The sequence below is a fragment of the Euphorbia lathyris genome, chromosome 10 (genome assembly GCF_963576675.1).
Source record: "Euphorbia lathyris chromosome 10, ddEupLath1.1, whole genome shotgun sequence".
Lineage (NCBI taxonomy): Eukaryota > Viridiplantae > Streptophyta > Magnoliopsida > Malpighiales > Euphorbiaceae > Euphorbia > Euphorbia lathyris.
Window position 1 is genome coordinate 41,684,746 of NC_088919.1, and position 16,663 is coordinate 41,701,408.

The following is a 16,663-nucleotide window of genomic DNA, read 5'->3' on the forward strand; positions in this document are numbered from 1 at the left end:
TAAGAATTATTCCTTTGCGTAACAATTGACTAAGAATTTCAAACGTTTGAAATCCTTAACACTGAGTAAAGATCCGTTGCAAAACTTAATGCACAACACGCAAATTGAATAGCCACCTAGGATGACGTAAGCGCAATAATTAGAAAACCCATGCGCCGAATGTGTCATAAATGCCAGAATATTTGTCGATTGAGTATCTCGAGGTCAAACGGCCACCTCAACGCTTAGGATCAATTCGACACCTCTATAAATAGTGGATGATTTCCCACTTTTATCTCTTTACGCTTAGAAATTTCTGGTATTCTCATATTCTCTCTAAAATCTCCCAAACTTCTCAAACTTCTCTAAGAATCATGACGAAAGATTCTCAGAATGTCTCCGGTGCCGTTAATCGCTCTGATGAAAATCCTTCATCTACTGCCCAACATGATCACTCTAAGGTCACCACGTCGAGCAAGCAAACCAAACCTGACCAAGCTGGCTCCTCAAAGGGAAAACAGCAAAAGGATAAGGCTAAAAAGCCTGTGGAACGCACCTACACTCAAGTCTACGAGAGTGTGAGGGGGTATAAGGTTGACCACTCTCGATGGTTTTCAAGGGGTTTTGTGGACGCTGAGCAACCCTTTTGTGAGTGGATCAAAAAGAACGGCTGGACCGAGCTGTTCTCAGTACGCGAGGCTACTTATCCCGAGCTAGTTAAAGAATTTTACGCTAACCTATAAGCCACAGATGATAACCAGGACTATATGGTCACCAAGGTTTCCGGGAAGGATATCTTCATCAACCCCGCCTACCTTGCCTCACTACTCAAACTGAAAAACGAAGGAGCCATACTTCGTAAATCCGGTGACCAAGATAAGACCAACTACAAAGCTGAATTCTGTAAACCTCCTGGTCATGTAGGAGAAATCTCAAGTACCTCCATGGGTCGTAATCAGAAGATGGCCCACTACATACTGACCAATTTCCTTTTCCCCAAAATCAACTGCACCAACTCAGCGACAAACTTCGAGCAGTGTTTCATATGGCATATGCTGACCTACACGCCGATCAACATGCCCATCTTCATAATCGATGGATTCCAAAGAAGTACCGGAACCCTTAGGTTGGGCTCCATCATCACCAAAATCCTCAAAGATCAAGGGGTGAGCCTGGTTGAGGAAATCCACACTCGGGGAACCGAGATTACGGCTGCTGCCCTGTTCGGCCTGGCATATGACCAACCAATTGTGCCCAAGAAAGGGAAAGGGGCCGCTGACTAGGAAACTGAGGGGACGGTGACTCGAAAGGGAAGGACACAAAGAAAGAGGAAAGCTGTGCAAAGCACCTCTAAAGAAGCTGTCTCTGCACCAAAGAAGCTTAAGTTTGTATCCAGAGGAACTAAGCCTCAACCTCAACAAGGTCAGGATGGACCTAGGTCAGCTGAGAAAAGACCAAGGCAAGCTGAGCCTGAGGTAGAAGAAAGAGAGGATGTTGATGAGCAACCTCTGAGGAAGAAAAAGAAACTCTCTTTTGAGTTAAGACCCATCGATGCCCTTCCAACTGATGTAGTTGTTCCTCCTAACTCACATTATATACAGAGTCAAGACATTGACACTGAACAACAGTCAGAAGAAGAGGAAGAACAAGACCAATTGGGTGGTCAGTTTGAAGAAGATGAAGAACAAGACCAACTGGGTGGTCAGTTTGAAGAAGAAGAAGAACTGGGTGGTCAGTTCAATGATGAGGAAACAGTGGAGGATGAGGATGATGAGCCATCAGACGTTGACCAACATGGCATAATCTACACTGAGGAGATTGAAGAAGATGACGCTGAGCAAACGGTAAATCATCCCGCTGTTCAAAGGGAAGCTTCACCCACTGACTCCATTGAGTCCATTCCTGCTGACCCTACTCCTCCAAAGCTAAAGAGACTGAGAAAGAAGAAGGCACATCGAGCTCCAGTAATTGATCTCATGGGTGACTCACCACTGAGGGATGAGATCACTGACTTAACAGAAGTACACCTTAAGTTCTTCTCCAATCCTCCTGAATCTCAACCAGAGCAACAAGAAAATCAAGCCTCTATTTCTCAGCCGAAGGAACAAGCCGACTTAACTGCTTCCCCCAGCCAAAATGATGCCGAGCAAGTGCTCGAAGATCCTGCTACTCAACATGTTGAGCAAGCTAAGGAATTACCTGCTCAGGTGAAAACTTCCTCAACTTCCAACACCTAGTCAGCTTCAGCCTGACCCTGAGCAAGTAACACACTCTGCCGACCCTCCTCTTCCACAACTCCAAGTGCAGAATCCAATCCAGTCAGTTTCTACTGGATTCCTAATTCAAGACCAGCCGATAATCATGCTGGCACTTCTAATGTTGAGCAGAACCAAACACCGCCTCTATTCGGTTCTACTCCTCTTCCGGCATCTGGGCCAACAAATGATGGATCCTTTAGCTATCTAAATGCCTCTGAGTCTGGTCGAAGAATCGTTGACTCAGCTCAAGCTCGTATCCAGGACATCCATCAAACAAGTACCAATGCCGCTGGGTCAGTTACTGTTGAGCCAACTCAGCTTTCGTCTGTCACTCAGCTTCTTCCTGAGATCAAAGGTCTGAAGGATCTTCTGAGTGTCATGACTTCATTACAATCTCAACAGCCCAGTCAGGACTCTATAACGAAGTTGGCCGAACTCCAGCTGACCATGGTAAACCACATAAACTCTCTGCAGGGTGAAAATCATCAATTGTCAGCTGCGAACTCAATGTATGCAACTTCTGCCGAAGTTCATCATCTATTCAACCAGCTTCATACTGAGCAAGAGAAAACCAATCACCAACTCTCTTCCTCCTCCGAATGCTCCATTGAGCAAATTAGCGAGGCTGTGCGTTTGCTGAACTTAAGCAGGGAAGAGATGGAAACTGACCAGCTCAAAACAAACGAAATCCTGAAGTACTCTCGAGTAACTTTCAACCACGTGCGTCACACCAATGCTCAGCGTCAGTATTTTGATTCGTCTTTACTGAAGATGTTTCATCAAGCTTTTGCAATGCTCACGGACAGCATACACTGGGTTGGAAAGGCTCAAGCATATGTTCTAAGTATGCTGAGTGCTGCTGATGTCAGGATTCCACGAGCTACTTTGGATGATGGTGTTCCCATTTTTTATGGCATAAATACCAGCACACGAAAGCTGAAGGCATTCTCTAAACGCCTAACTAAAGATGCCATTGAAGACACTTTCATTCCTCCTCCTATTGATGGTGGCAAAACGGGGGAGAAAGTTCAAGCTCAAAGAATCCAACATTCAGAAGAAGCTTCAGGTAGTCAGCAAAGCCAAAAGGGAAAGGGTAAAGCTAAAGAGCATGAAGCCCAACTCAACTACAAGAAGAAATAGCTTTAGCCTGACTAGGATTGACTAGATTTCATTATCTTAAAACTTGTAGTCTTTCCCTTGTGTACTTTTGTTGTGCTGACCCTGAATACAAAACTTTGATGCATCTATCCTTTTAAATTAACCAATCTTATGTGATGCCTACTTATGTTTTGTATTGAATAGTTAAACGCATCTTCACTAAATCAACTATGTTATTTGTCTACATTGCTTTATGTATGTATGCTGTGTTGATCAATATGTTGACCTCTTTTACATGTCTTCTCAAACACATTGAACAAAGAAATACTCAGCGCTCTCTGATATCTAAGCCTTCCGCATAAACTGAGTTAAAAAGAATATAACTTATAAGCTGACCTATTTCTGAAAACTGACCTTAAACTTACTTGATTAAACCTTGAAATGTTTAAAGTAAAACTAAGTCAGTGGCTCAACCCTTACGGGGGAGTATACTGAGTAATATAAGGTCAACTATCATAGGGGAGCTCAACACTGAGTTCTTCAACTGAATATTTTTGCCAACATCAAAATGGGGGAGTTTGTTGAAACACCTTTCCACATGATTTTGATTTGACAAAATTATTTAAGTAAATTGATAAAAAAATATTATATACACATTAAATTTAAATGCTTTGATTTATTTATACTAATGTGTTTGTTCAATATTGAGTTCATTTATCTATACGACATTAAGATAAAAGCCCATGAGTGGAAGTCAAGCCCAAGTCAACATAATCAAGACCTCACGGCCCAAGAAGATGAAACGAAGTCGTATTAAGCAAAACGACGACTCAGCATGAAGAAGGATCGAGAACCCTTCTAGCAAAAGCTTGAAGAGGAAGCTGCTGAGTCAAGCGACAAGCAGTCAGGACAGCGGCTGACAAGAATCAACTTCTAGACAAAGTATTTCTACTTTGGGTAAAGTTCAGAAGGCGCATGAAGATGTCTGGAAGACTTTGCCAAAAATGTCGAAACATTCTGTTTGCCAGATGAAAAGCTGCCGAGCACTGCCGCGGATAGAAGATGCAAGAATTCCACTGGCCAACGACACTGTGCACGTACTGAGTGACAACAACAGGAAGCTGTTTCCCTCCAACGGTTATTTTGAAATTCGAAATGACTAGGTGCCTCAAGTGTCACTATATAAAGGCCTCTCATTTGCTTCATTCCATGCAGATCTTCAACTAGTCAAAACGCTGACCAAATTTCTACACGAAGTTCTGTGAGAAAAGCAAAGCAAAAACCTTACACCAATTTTCATATTATTGTGTAAAAGTCTAGAGTGATTTTCAATCATCTAAAGTGTCTTAGCAATTGTTGTTTAGGACAAACACTTTATCATTTCTAGAAGAATAGAAAGGAGAGGCTGAGTACTCGGTTATAGTACTCAGCGGTAGATATAGGAGTGAGTAGAGGTATAGAGGAAGGTACTCTTGTATACTCAGCTTCTATTGTAAAAGGTTTCGTGCTCTACCTTTAAAGAGCTCAGTAGAGGATTCGAAAAGCTCGGAACGAGTTCCGGGGACTGGACGTAGGCGGAGAGGCCGAACCAGGATAAGTCTGCTGAGTAATATCTTTCTAACCCTTAAACTCCTTTACATATTGCTTGCTATAAAACTGACTAAGTAACGAGCTCACGCTGAGTTAAGTATACTAAGAAGCTGAGTTCAGGAATAGACTCTAAGTGCTATTTCCTGACTCAAAGAAAGAAACAGACTTAGTCACAAGTTGACTAAGCTTGTGTCTTCAAACTGTTTAGTCACGCTGTGTAAACCTTTTCATAAGAAAAGAAGTCAGCCTTAACGGACAAAATTTTAAAATAGTTCCTATCCCCCCCCCCCTTGGAACTAACTTGTCATGTTATAAGGGACCAACATGAGGGTTTGATCCTCCTGATGCCATTGTGTTCGATGTGTAAAGTCTAAAAACTTAAGAGTTCCACGCTCACCGCACCAGTTGATAACAGCCAAATGAACTTCTCGTCGGATCCCTTCCATGTGAGGTGTCGTTAGGTTCGACGGGGAACACTTTGATGCCAAAGTTAGTATCAATACTAGGAATAATATCAAAAGCACTTTAGTAGAATAAGAAAGCATACCTAGTACACTTTGGGATTGGTGTATTTATATTAGATTGTGTAACCATCTTCAATGGATGTTGTAGTATATGAACAACCTAATATTTAGTGCTCTTTAGTGTATTTATTGCACATGCTCCAAGTTTCTCTGATAATGTCATTAATGAACCATTAATGACACTGATTCTTGAGGTTCTTGGGAAACTGCTCTATTGCGATTATAATGGCGTATGTCCAAATACACGTTTCCTATGTTAGATGGCGTATCCGGCCTTAGATGGCGTATGACTTATCCTTATGTGTCCGACTTTTGCCACGTGGTCGTGCTTTGTACGAATAAGTCCTTTTATCCGTGGGTTTTTTTTTACTATTTTTCCACAAAGATAACATGCAGATGTTATCAATAGATTTCTGTAACCTTTAGCATTGATAGAGAAGTGGGTGAAGAGTCATGTTGTTAATGACTTCTTGATGGTTATTAATCGTTGTGTAACAGTTCTCATAATTGCGGACGTTAGCCCTGAAGATTCATCGGTGGGTCCTAATCCATAAGAGTATGGATGGCGGATCTTTGGATGTCTAATCTTTCTTTGACGCGTATCTCGCTATAATCCACATGACGTGGTATAATGCTAGGGGCTCATTCTCTTCCTATATTTTTACACATTTACCCCAAGAATAGACCTGAACGTTAGTCAATCTTAATTGTCATCAATCCTCCATTAATCCATACATTAATCTTGTATTAATTATCATTAATTTTACATTAATTACCATTATTTTTTTTAAGGGAATAATGGTTTATCATTATTCGTATTGAATAGAGGAATTGAGATAAGAATAAAGTTTAATTATGAAGAAAATAAAAAAGAGAGTAACAAAGAGTGAAAGAGTGGTGGCAATCAAAGCTTGAAAGAAGAGGTCAATGGCAAAAGCAACGGTCTTTTGTAATAAACAAAGTCTTTATTTGGGCGCCAAATGTGGATTCAATATATGACAGTTACTAATCTTCAGGAAGAGAGAGAAACTCCTTCACCAGTTATACAATCTTCCTTTCCTCAATTAAATCCATCTCCCCTACTCCCTTCCCCATCTTTTTTCCCCTCTTTTTCCCCCACTATGGCTCAGGAATCGCCCCTCCGAAAGCTTGATGATGATCACAATCAACATCATCAAGATATTCCCCTTTCTCATCAAATCATTGATACCACCAAACCTCCTTCAATCCATGATATAACCACCACAACTAGTAGCAGTAATGGTTTTCACAATAATAATATTACTAATCATACTGATGCTAATTCTTCCTTCAAATTCAATGCCCAGGCACCTGAATTTGTGCCCAGATCTCAAACTCCTACGTCTTCTAGCCAGATGCCTATTTCCGGCTTCTTCTACCCTTGCTTTCATTACCTTGGAGCCACTGGTGGATCTGAATGGTTCTTCGTCGGCGATCAAGATCCTCATGCGTATTTGATCTCTAACCCTAACCTTGGTTTCCCTAATTCCCCTAATAAGACTACCCTTCTTACTGATGATCTTCGCCAAAAGATCCTTAAGCAGGTCCGTTTTTTAATTCCTGATTTTAATTATGATTTTATCATTAGCTATCTATTTTCCTTATTATCTTCTTTGTTTGGTATGTGCATTCTCCGTGATTACGATTCTTAAATAGAAGGGTGTAACATATTTTTACGAAGTTGATTTAGATAGCTAATCATTGATTTTGATTGATATGATAACAATGTCATTCCAATTCTGTAATGATACATTGTATTTTATTTCAAGACAAGAAACAAGAGCAAGTATACGCTAGATAATTCACTAGTAGTCTTAATACAATGGATCGAGCGTAATGGACTCTGGGCAATGAAAAATGAAATGCATAAGAAATGATTGGTGTAAAGATTTGTATAATTGACATATTTTTATTGATGAATTGGGATCATAATAGAATTTCTCTTAATTTGGAGGGAATTTCGTTTTGCACTTCTCTCTTTTGTTGCATTATTGTTTGACAGAATGAAGATTTTGATTTGGATCAGAGACTGATTCAGGATTTAGTGACAGGGGTGCTTGTGGTGGTCTGTCTCTCGTGATTTATGGATGCTAAATTGATATATTTTTAGGTGTTTTTACATTAAAAAAAGAAAATTTTATGTAAAAAACACGGTAGACTGTTTCCATGAAATTTTCAACATTTTCAGTGAGTGCTCAAGCCTCTCTACCTCCCCGTGGATCTGTCCTTGTCTTGGATCCAACTCAACTTTACATCTTATAAGTTTAGGGGATTATAAGTAGAAAGTTTGCAAGTTTTTAGGCAGCTAATGATCTTTCCATGAGCTTTGAATAATATCAACTATGGTTCTAGTCTCTAGGATGTTATGATTGTCTAGTAAAAAATGTCTCTTATAATTATATGTTGGCCACTTGAATATGCCTATTCTATTTTCTACATTTCCTCTGTTAGAATCCTTCTTATCCTTCGCCCATCAAACAAAGCATGCCTTTTTGCATATAATTTAGGTTGTAAATTTATTGAATGCAGAATCATTTTATGTTCATTTTATCAATGCCAGAGTTCTTATAATAGTATTATGTCAAAAAACAATGTTTGTGTTGTGCATAATGAGACAATGACGATTGCAGCTTTAGTGTAAAATTCTTTCTTTTGTTTGTATACAAAACAGGTGGAGTATCAGTTCAGTGACATGAGTCTTCTTGCAAATGAATCCATGTCAAAACATATTAGTAAAGACCCTGAAGGATATGGTAAGGATCATTATACACACTTTTCATACAATAAACAGTTCATTATACTTCTGCTGGAAATAGAATTCACTAATTGGCATGTATTGGATTCACCACAGTACCCATATCTGTTATTGCTTCCACAAAGAAAATGAAGTCCCTTATTAACAATAACCAATTGCTCGCCCAAGCACTTCAGTCCTCTACAAAACTTGTGAGTTTAGCACTATTAAATTAAAATTCTTTCTCTCATTACTATTAAAACTGGAACTACGGAATTCAAGTGATCGATCTCATATACTAGTGCCTTTGGTTGTCATTGCTTTGAAGGTTGTAAGTGAGGATTGCAAGAAAGTTAAACGTCAAATCCCTTTTACTGAAAAAGATAGAGAAGAATTGCAGGTATTGCCTGAGAATAATTTATCTGATTAATACATAAATTTATGTTAATTCCAAGGATGAGTTCGACTGTTTGTTTCATGTTGCAGTCTCGTACTGTTGTTGTGGAGAATTTACCTGAAGATCATTCGCATCAAAATCTCGAGAAAATATTTGGTGTAGTTGGAAGGTTGATTAAATCTTTTACTCAATATTTCTGTAATTCCTTTGTTAAGGTTTTGATTGTATATTAATGAAGAAATGTCCATTGAATTCAGCATAAGAAGCATCAGAATATGTCATCCTCAAGAACCCAATTCGTCACGCAGTACTAGAAGTGATTTCTTCATGAGCAACAAGGTATGTATTCATCATGTTTTAAGGCATATTGCAGTGATGAGAAGATTTGGTTTTCATCATTTTTATTATCTTGTTTCCTCTGTGTTGAAGCTACACGCACTAGTCGAGTTCGAGAATCAGGAAACTGCAGAGAGGGCGGTATGTGATGATGATTAACAGAATACTGAGATGTGAAGTTGATTTGTTTTTCTTTTGTTTTAATGGAGCGAGGAGGCTTTTGTCACTTTTACAGGTAGAGAAATTGAATGATGAAAGGAATTGGAGGAAAGGACTTCGAGTTCGAGTGCTGCTGAGATGCTCAGTAAGATCAGTAAATAAAGATTCATCATGTGTTCTTGTGATTAATGAATATCTTCTTAATGAGAAACATTTTTACAGCCAAAATCTGTTCTGAAGAGCAAAAAGTCAGAGTTCGATGGGCTTTTGGATGATGAAGATTTGACAACCCCTGAATCTGTTGAGGATTCTTCACACACAAACAATGCAGAAAATATTACTGAGAACAATGTAAGTTGATTGCATATATGTATCACTTGCATCAGTAAATTTCATATGTACGTGACTGATCAATTGAATTTGGTCAATCACAGTTAGATTTAGGAGGTATGAATCTAAGTCTTGTGATGATTTTCCATAGGACTTTAACAAGGTTAAATCTAACTGTGATTGACATCTAAGTTTTGCGATGATTTTGATGTCCACCATAGAATTTTGAACAAGCTTAAATCTAATGGTGATTGATCAAATTCATTCAACCAGGTGACTTAGCGTCACTCTTGCATATGGTTAATGTGAAGTGTTTGAAACAGAATTTAGTTCGATTGGTAACCGAATTGTTTTGGATTCGATTAGGTGGAAGAAAATTCGGGGTCATCGAAGAAGGGATGGGGAAAGGGAAGAGGAAAGGTACGAGGGCGCGGGCAAAGCCATGGGGGGAGAGGGCTGCTTTCACCTTCTCCACAGGCACTTAGTCCACAGTCTGAAGCATCTGCTAAACATGCCTTCAAGGGTCCAAGAATGCCTGATGGAACCAGAGGCTTTGCTTTCGGCCGGGGCAAGCCATTAAGCTCTCCAACTTTAGCCACTCCAATGCTGCACGAATAGTTGTGTTTTTTTTTTTTTAATTATGTGTTTTATTTGATGTCCAAACTCTTAATTCACTGTTCATTATTTTCAGAAATTGAACTCATATTTCATTTCATCCTTTGAAGTTAACATTTGATTGATTGGTTAACAAATTTTAGTTTTTATTTTTTTTTACTAGAGTGAATTTAGGCCACAGGAGGTGCTCATTTGTTTAAATGATTGTTTACTATTATTAAACCTACAAAAGAAATATAATTTATGAAAAAGTTTTAGGGAGAGTGTGAGCTAGACACTCGATCTCCATTTGCATTATTAAAGAAATAAGGAATATATGGGATGAAGTAGTGACAGCACTAATGCTTTTTATCTGTAATAGAATATAGAATTCAATCACGTTTCCAAATAGTATATAATATTAACATGGAAGGTGCATATATTTGTTGAGGGTAAATTACATCTATGACCCATCAACTTTTTTCTTACTTTCATTGTGAATTCTAAACTTCAAAACCGGATATTGTAGCTTTTGAATTTTGTACTTTACTAACATATAATGATCATTTTTACATTTGATCAAGATGACTATTTCAATGATAGATAACCCCTGTGTAGATAGAAATGATATTTTAACCAACTTAATTCTCGGACTTTTTGTTTTAAAGTTGTTGTTTGATTAGGAGAGAGAAAATTGATGTTTAAAGAAAGTGCATGATCCAAAAATAATGATTTGAAAAATCAAAGCCCGTAGTTTTATGAAAAATGTGGTTCCAAACAACTTTAACTCTTGAAATTTTTTATTTTAAGGCCGTCATTAATCATTTTGACTTGGTCACACTAAAAAGAGAATATGTTAAGTGCAAAGTTCATAGACCATAGTATTACGTGATACTAGGGCTGTAAATGAGCCGAGCCGTTTATTAACGGTTTGATGTTCGGCTCGATAAAACCTCGATCGTGTTTGGTCGAGTTATAAATGATCGGAGCTTGAGCACGCCGAAGCTCGGCTCGAAAGCTCTCGAGCAGGTTCGATTAAAGGTTCATGAACAAGCTTATGAGAAAGCTCGATTATAATGTTCATGAATATGTTCGTGAGCAAACTTGGTTTGACTATTATTTTATTAACAATATTTCTATAAAGGGGAAGTCTAAAGGTAGTTCTATAGGTTTCAAAACTGTGCAGTTCATGAACTGAATTAATAAGTTGCTCGCAAACAATTTATAAGCATCTCACGAACAGAATGTTAAGTTCGAGCTCGTCAATTTTTTTGAAGAGCCAAGATAAAACATGCCAAATTTCGACTCGGCTCGGTTACAACCCTAAGATACCATATAAAATAGTATCACAGGTGTCCTCATCCTAGACTAATTGGGACATCTAGAACAAAGTAAGCTATTAGATTGAACTAAATAGAAAACTGTCATTCCTGAGACACATGGTGTCCTTATCCTAGACTAAGCCAAATTCGTTGCCTACGAATTAAGGAGATCCAAATCAGGTATAACACAACTTATCTATGTATAGTTATCTTTCAAGAAAGCTAAGGACAACAATATTTGAGGGATCTGCCCTTGGGCATCCTATAAATACGTAAAACACTATAATCAAAGTACATATACAAGTTAATGCAATTACTCTCAACTGCTTAGTACTCCGTCTCATACTATGATAACTTAGGCATCAGAGTAGGGTCGTCTGTCAACGGTTCTGTGCTGATCATCTTTCTGTCTTATCTCATGCACGGGAAAGACTCGGAAAGATACTCTTAGACAATAGAGTACTACTGCACAGATTCTCTTGTATCATTGAGTTTTGAAGTTTAGGAGCCATAACGAAAAATAAAGATAAATTGTTGTAATTTACCCAATAAACTAAAAATTATTTGAAGTGATGGCCATTAGGCTTAATTAAATAGTCCCAAATACCTATATAATGGCTTTCCCACTTTGATCCTTCCATTGTTTTAGCATATAAATACTCTAACGCTCCATAACCAAAACATTACCATATACTCTAGAATAGATATGGCTAACACAAAAGTATTTCCATTATTTGTAATAGTCTGTTTATTATTTCCGACACCATTTCCGTCGGTAAATTCTCAGCTAGACTATGATTTCTACGCAAAAACATGCCCCAATTTGGCAATGATTGTTAAATACGGAGTGTGGTCTGCTATGATGAATGAATCCCGAATAGCCGCTTCGCTCCTTCGCTTGCACTTTCATGATTGCTTTGTCAATGTACGTTTTAAATTTTAGTGAAACTCATGTAAACTTTAGTGAAACTCATGTGAAACTCGTAACTATTACAGGGTTGTGAAGCGTCGATACTTCTTGATGACACGAAATCATTCAAGGGAGAAAAGAACGCACTTCCGAATCGAAATTCGGCAAGAGGGTATGAAGTGATTGACAGTATAAAAGAAGATGTGGAAAGGGCTTGCCCTTTGACTGTTTCTTGTGCTGATATTTTGGCTCTTGCAGCCAGAGAAGCTGTGGTTTTGGTAATTATTGTACTTTTTATTACTATTTGTTGTTAATTATAGTGTTAATTTTGTGGTTAAATGTATTGATTGATGAATGGTTCAGTCAGGAGGTGCATATTGGTCAGTGCCATTAGGGAGGAGAGATGGAGTAAGAGCAAGCCAGAAGGCAGCAAATGATAACCTGCCTTCACCTATTGAGTCACTACAAAATATAACTGCTAAGTTTATTGCTAATGGCCTTGATTTGAAGGATGTTGTCGTCCTTTCAGGTTCTTCTTTTTTACTCAACTATATGCTATGTCCAGGACCAGCCCTGTTGCTTCCTAAACGTATTAGAATATAAACTCCACGAGTAGTGTTCACATGCATCCTAATGATCACGGTGAATTTGATCATTCACCGTTAGATATAGGCTGATTAAAATCCTAAAGTAGAGATTCAAAACATCATAAGGTTTAAATTTAATCAGTCTACATCTGATCAAATTCATGCAGTCATCAGAGTTCATATAAAAAATACTGATAAACTCCTATATACATGCAGTTGTTTCCTATTCAAACATAAACTCCTAAATACCAATTTGTATGGTACAACAATATATGCTTATAAAAAAGAATGCTCGTAATTTAAAAATTTGCAAAATGTAGATTTGAGATTTTCCCTGTTTGCAAAGAGACTTTTTCACTAAACGCATACAAATTTATGAACACGACAAATATTTAAAACAAACATTTCATTGACTTTTTTCATCTCGTTGACATATAAAAACATTTTAAAGCGGAAAGAAGTAAAAGAAAAAATTTATCTTTGCAAATGAAGGAAATCTTATGACTCGTTTAGTTTATCTGTTGTTTACTGTTTGTTGGTTTGAGGTTTATTGTTGGAAAATCTACTTTTCCAAGAAGCAAAATTCCTACTTTTATAAAAAGCTACTTTTTAGCTATGAAAGATAAACGGAAGATGTCTAACTAAACAGTTAAAACTTTATATTTTAAAGTGAAAAGACAAACAGAAAGGAAGAGAAAAATGAGCAACCAAACACCCCTTTAGACTCTCTTGCAAATTTTTAAAAATGGGATATCCTTGTAAATGCACGGATGATTTTACATTGTTAACTAGGGTTGAACATGGATTATTGATATTCAACGGACCGAATATCCTAATAAAATTCAGACTTTGAGTTAAACTATTGCTTTTTCTTTTATACTTAATTGAATGGTATTGTTTATTTTCATTAGGTATGATTCAGAAGATTCTCTTCATAGTTTAAGATGAACACACTGGTTTATGGAGATCCTTAAACCTGCTGGAATACCAAAAAAAACAAAAGATTCAGAATTGGATTGAACTGTTAACTTTTTTTTTTATTAAGATCCTGCTAAATTGTATTGTTGATTTATTTTAGGTATAACTGATTAAACGGAATGAATCTCACCTTACAAATCACCAGGTTAAGTCGTCTAATCAACGCGACACATTATCGAAGTCAATACCGCATATGATCAAACCATTTTTAAATCTTCTAATTTGGTATATGTTTGTTACATGCTTGCAGGAGCACATACACTAGGATTTGCACAATGCTTCACATTCAAAAGAAGGCTATTTAACTTCCAAGGAAGTGGGAAACCTGATCCATCTCTAGATTCCTCAGCAGTATCAAACTTGCAAACCATGTGTCCTAACCAAGATTCTTCTAATACCAATCTTGCCCCTCTTGATTCACCAAGTGTCTACAGATTTGATAATTCATATTATACAAACATAATTAGTAACACTGCCCTTCTTGAATCTGATCAAGCTTTAATGTCGGATCCAACAACTGCTGCTATGGTTAAATCATACAGTTCATATCCTTATCTTTTCTCTAATGATTTTGGGGCTTCAATGGTCAAGATGGGGAATCTTGGGGTACTTACTGGGAAAAAAGGCCAAATTAGGAAGTCATGTGGATCTGTCAACTATTAATGTTTTCTGGAACTCATGTAATAATTTTAATTATAGAATCTTATGTATGATGAAGAAAATAAAAATGTGATTTTTAGGTTACAAGTAATTTCTACAAGAAAATTTGTTATATCAATATCTATAATCTACTAAGCACCGACTCTTTCAGGCTCAAAATGGCGGTGTCGTGTACGAGGATTCGCCGGGGAGACGGCCGGACTCATACCCAACATGAAAAAATGTGTCCCACCGTGTCTAATTTTTTAAAAAAGAAAAAAAAAAACAAGAGATTAAGAGCCAATTATACTTAAGAATGACACATTTACACTTGTCAATATTCCTAAAGTTAGTCTCTAAAATGTTCTTGCTTGAACAAATATGATTATGAAGGGAAATGGACTGAAAAATGGCACATCTATCATGTATATGCACTGAAATAATTGGAATGTAATTTGTAATACTTTTATCAGTTTTAATCTTATTTATGTTTTTTTTATATATTTGTATATGTCCTTTGCCGGCACTCGAATCCATGCTTCATAGTCTATAATTTATTAACGGATACTGATCTGTTAGTTATGAAACTCATAAAGACAATGTCCCATCTAATTTTTATATCCATTTGAAAAAATTTCAACCGCATACATGCTCAGAGATATCCATAACAATTGTTTGTGACGGACTTTCTGAACATAACTAAAAAAACAAAAAAACTCTGAACTGTGACGGAAAATTCCATTCCGGATGGCAATTCCATTGAGATGACAGTCAACAGGATCTCCTATAGACATAATTTTGTAGCAGACTATATTGTAGGAGATTGTCTCCTATATTATGTCGGAGAACTCTTCTACAAATTGTTGTGTGACACATTTTCTACCGACAATTTGCTACTAAAAGTCGGTAGATGATTATGTTATAGTTTCTTATGCTTTGGGCCTTTGGAGACATGGGCCAAGACTTGATTATTAAGAGGTGGATCTCTATCAGACGCGATTTCTTCTAGTTACTCGTTTTAACATTTGTCAGCAACCTAATGTCCTCATCACCTCCCTATCCTACATGTCCTTTAATTTTAACATGTGTCAACACACTTTACATATCAACGGAGCGTCGTATTCACGTTTTCATAATCTTCTCTAGTATTATATCAAAATATCTAGTTGATATAATGTAAGTTTATGAAACTAATAAGATACTTTGTAAATTTAATAACTCAATCAATTTCTTTGATAAATTTCAAGAGACCTCCAAAATATTAAACCGAAAACACAAAAAGTTCAAAACATAATAAAAGAAAAAATTCACGGTGGATTTTGGCAATAAAATATTGGCTAAACTAAGAAATGAGAGATCAGTCTTGGACAAATACTTTATACTAAACTAATTAACACACATATGTAATGGCTTTGCCACTTTCTCATCACGGTTCATGAAAACACATATAATATATATATTTATATATAATGGCTTTGCCACTTTCTAAACACAAGCTTCACAACCAATGAACTAATTGAGTTGAATTCATGCCTATTAGGCTAAATTAATAGTTACTTCTAATTAGATCTGGGCATGGGCGGGCTCGGGCCAGACATGTCGGGCTTTTAATAAAGTCTGGTGAGTCCAATCCCAACTCAGCCTGTAAGAAATTTAATCGGGCTTGGGCTGGGCTTGGGCCTAAGATATGAATCCCAAGCCTGTCCGTCTAAGCCCATCTATATATTAAAAAATAGATTATAATTTATATTTATATATTATATATTATAATTTATATAAATATGTATATATTATAATTTATATATATATATATATATATCTTATAAGTTAAACAGCAAACTTTTTTTTCTGAAATATATAACAGCAACGTTTTTTTTTTTTTTTCAAAAAAATTATTTATATTTATGTTTATAAAAATATATTATAATTTATATAAATATATATATATAGTATATCGGGCCGGACCGGACCTGCCCGATGTAAAAGTTGTAAAGCCCAAGTCCGCCCAATTTTTAGCGGGCTTATACGGGCTTGGGCCGGGCCGGGCCTAACAACATTTCCATGTATCCAAGCCCGGCTAAATGGGCCTGGGTCTGGGCCGGCCGGCCGGGCTCGCCGGCCATGCCCAGGTCTACTTCTAATAGACTTTGGTCTATTATTTTTTATTTAATTTTAGTATAACAGTTTAATTAACTTAAGTTTAGTAG

The 16,663-nt window shown here is 37.0% G+C and overlaps 2 protein-coding genes across 2 annotated transcripts; both read left to right on the forward strand.

Moving 5' to 3' along the window:
* Positions 1-6,357: 6,357 nt before the first annotated feature.
* Positions 6,358-10,219, forward strand: LOC136209042 (la-related protein 6C). Its single transcript, XM_066000389.1, has 10 exons — positions 6,358-7,014; positions 8,142-8,223; positions 8,322-8,416; positions 8,533-8,604; positions 8,691-8,770; positions 8,859-8,940; positions 9,031-9,078; positions 9,173-9,241; positions 9,319-9,447; positions 9,793-10,219. The coding sequence occupies exons 1-10, from the start codon at positions 6,430-6,432 to the stop codon at positions 10,042-10,044; spliced, it is 1,494 nt and encodes a 497-aa protein (XP_065856461.1). The 5' UTR covers positions 6,358-6,429; the 3' UTR covers positions 10,045-10,219.
* Positions 10,220-12,036: 1,817 nt separating this feature from the next.
* On the forward strand, positions 12,037-14,544 carry LOC136209509 (peroxidase 10). Its single transcript, XM_066000987.1, has 4 exons — positions 12,037-12,267; positions 12,339-12,530; positions 12,616-12,781; positions 14,068-14,544. Exons 1-4 carry the CDS (start codon positions 12,049-12,051, stop codon positions 14,478-14,480), a joined length of 990 nt encoding a protein of 329 aa, XP_065857059.1. The 5' UTR covers positions 12,037-12,048; the 3' UTR covers positions 14,481-14,544.
* Positions 14,545-16,663: the final 2,119 nt, after the last annotated feature.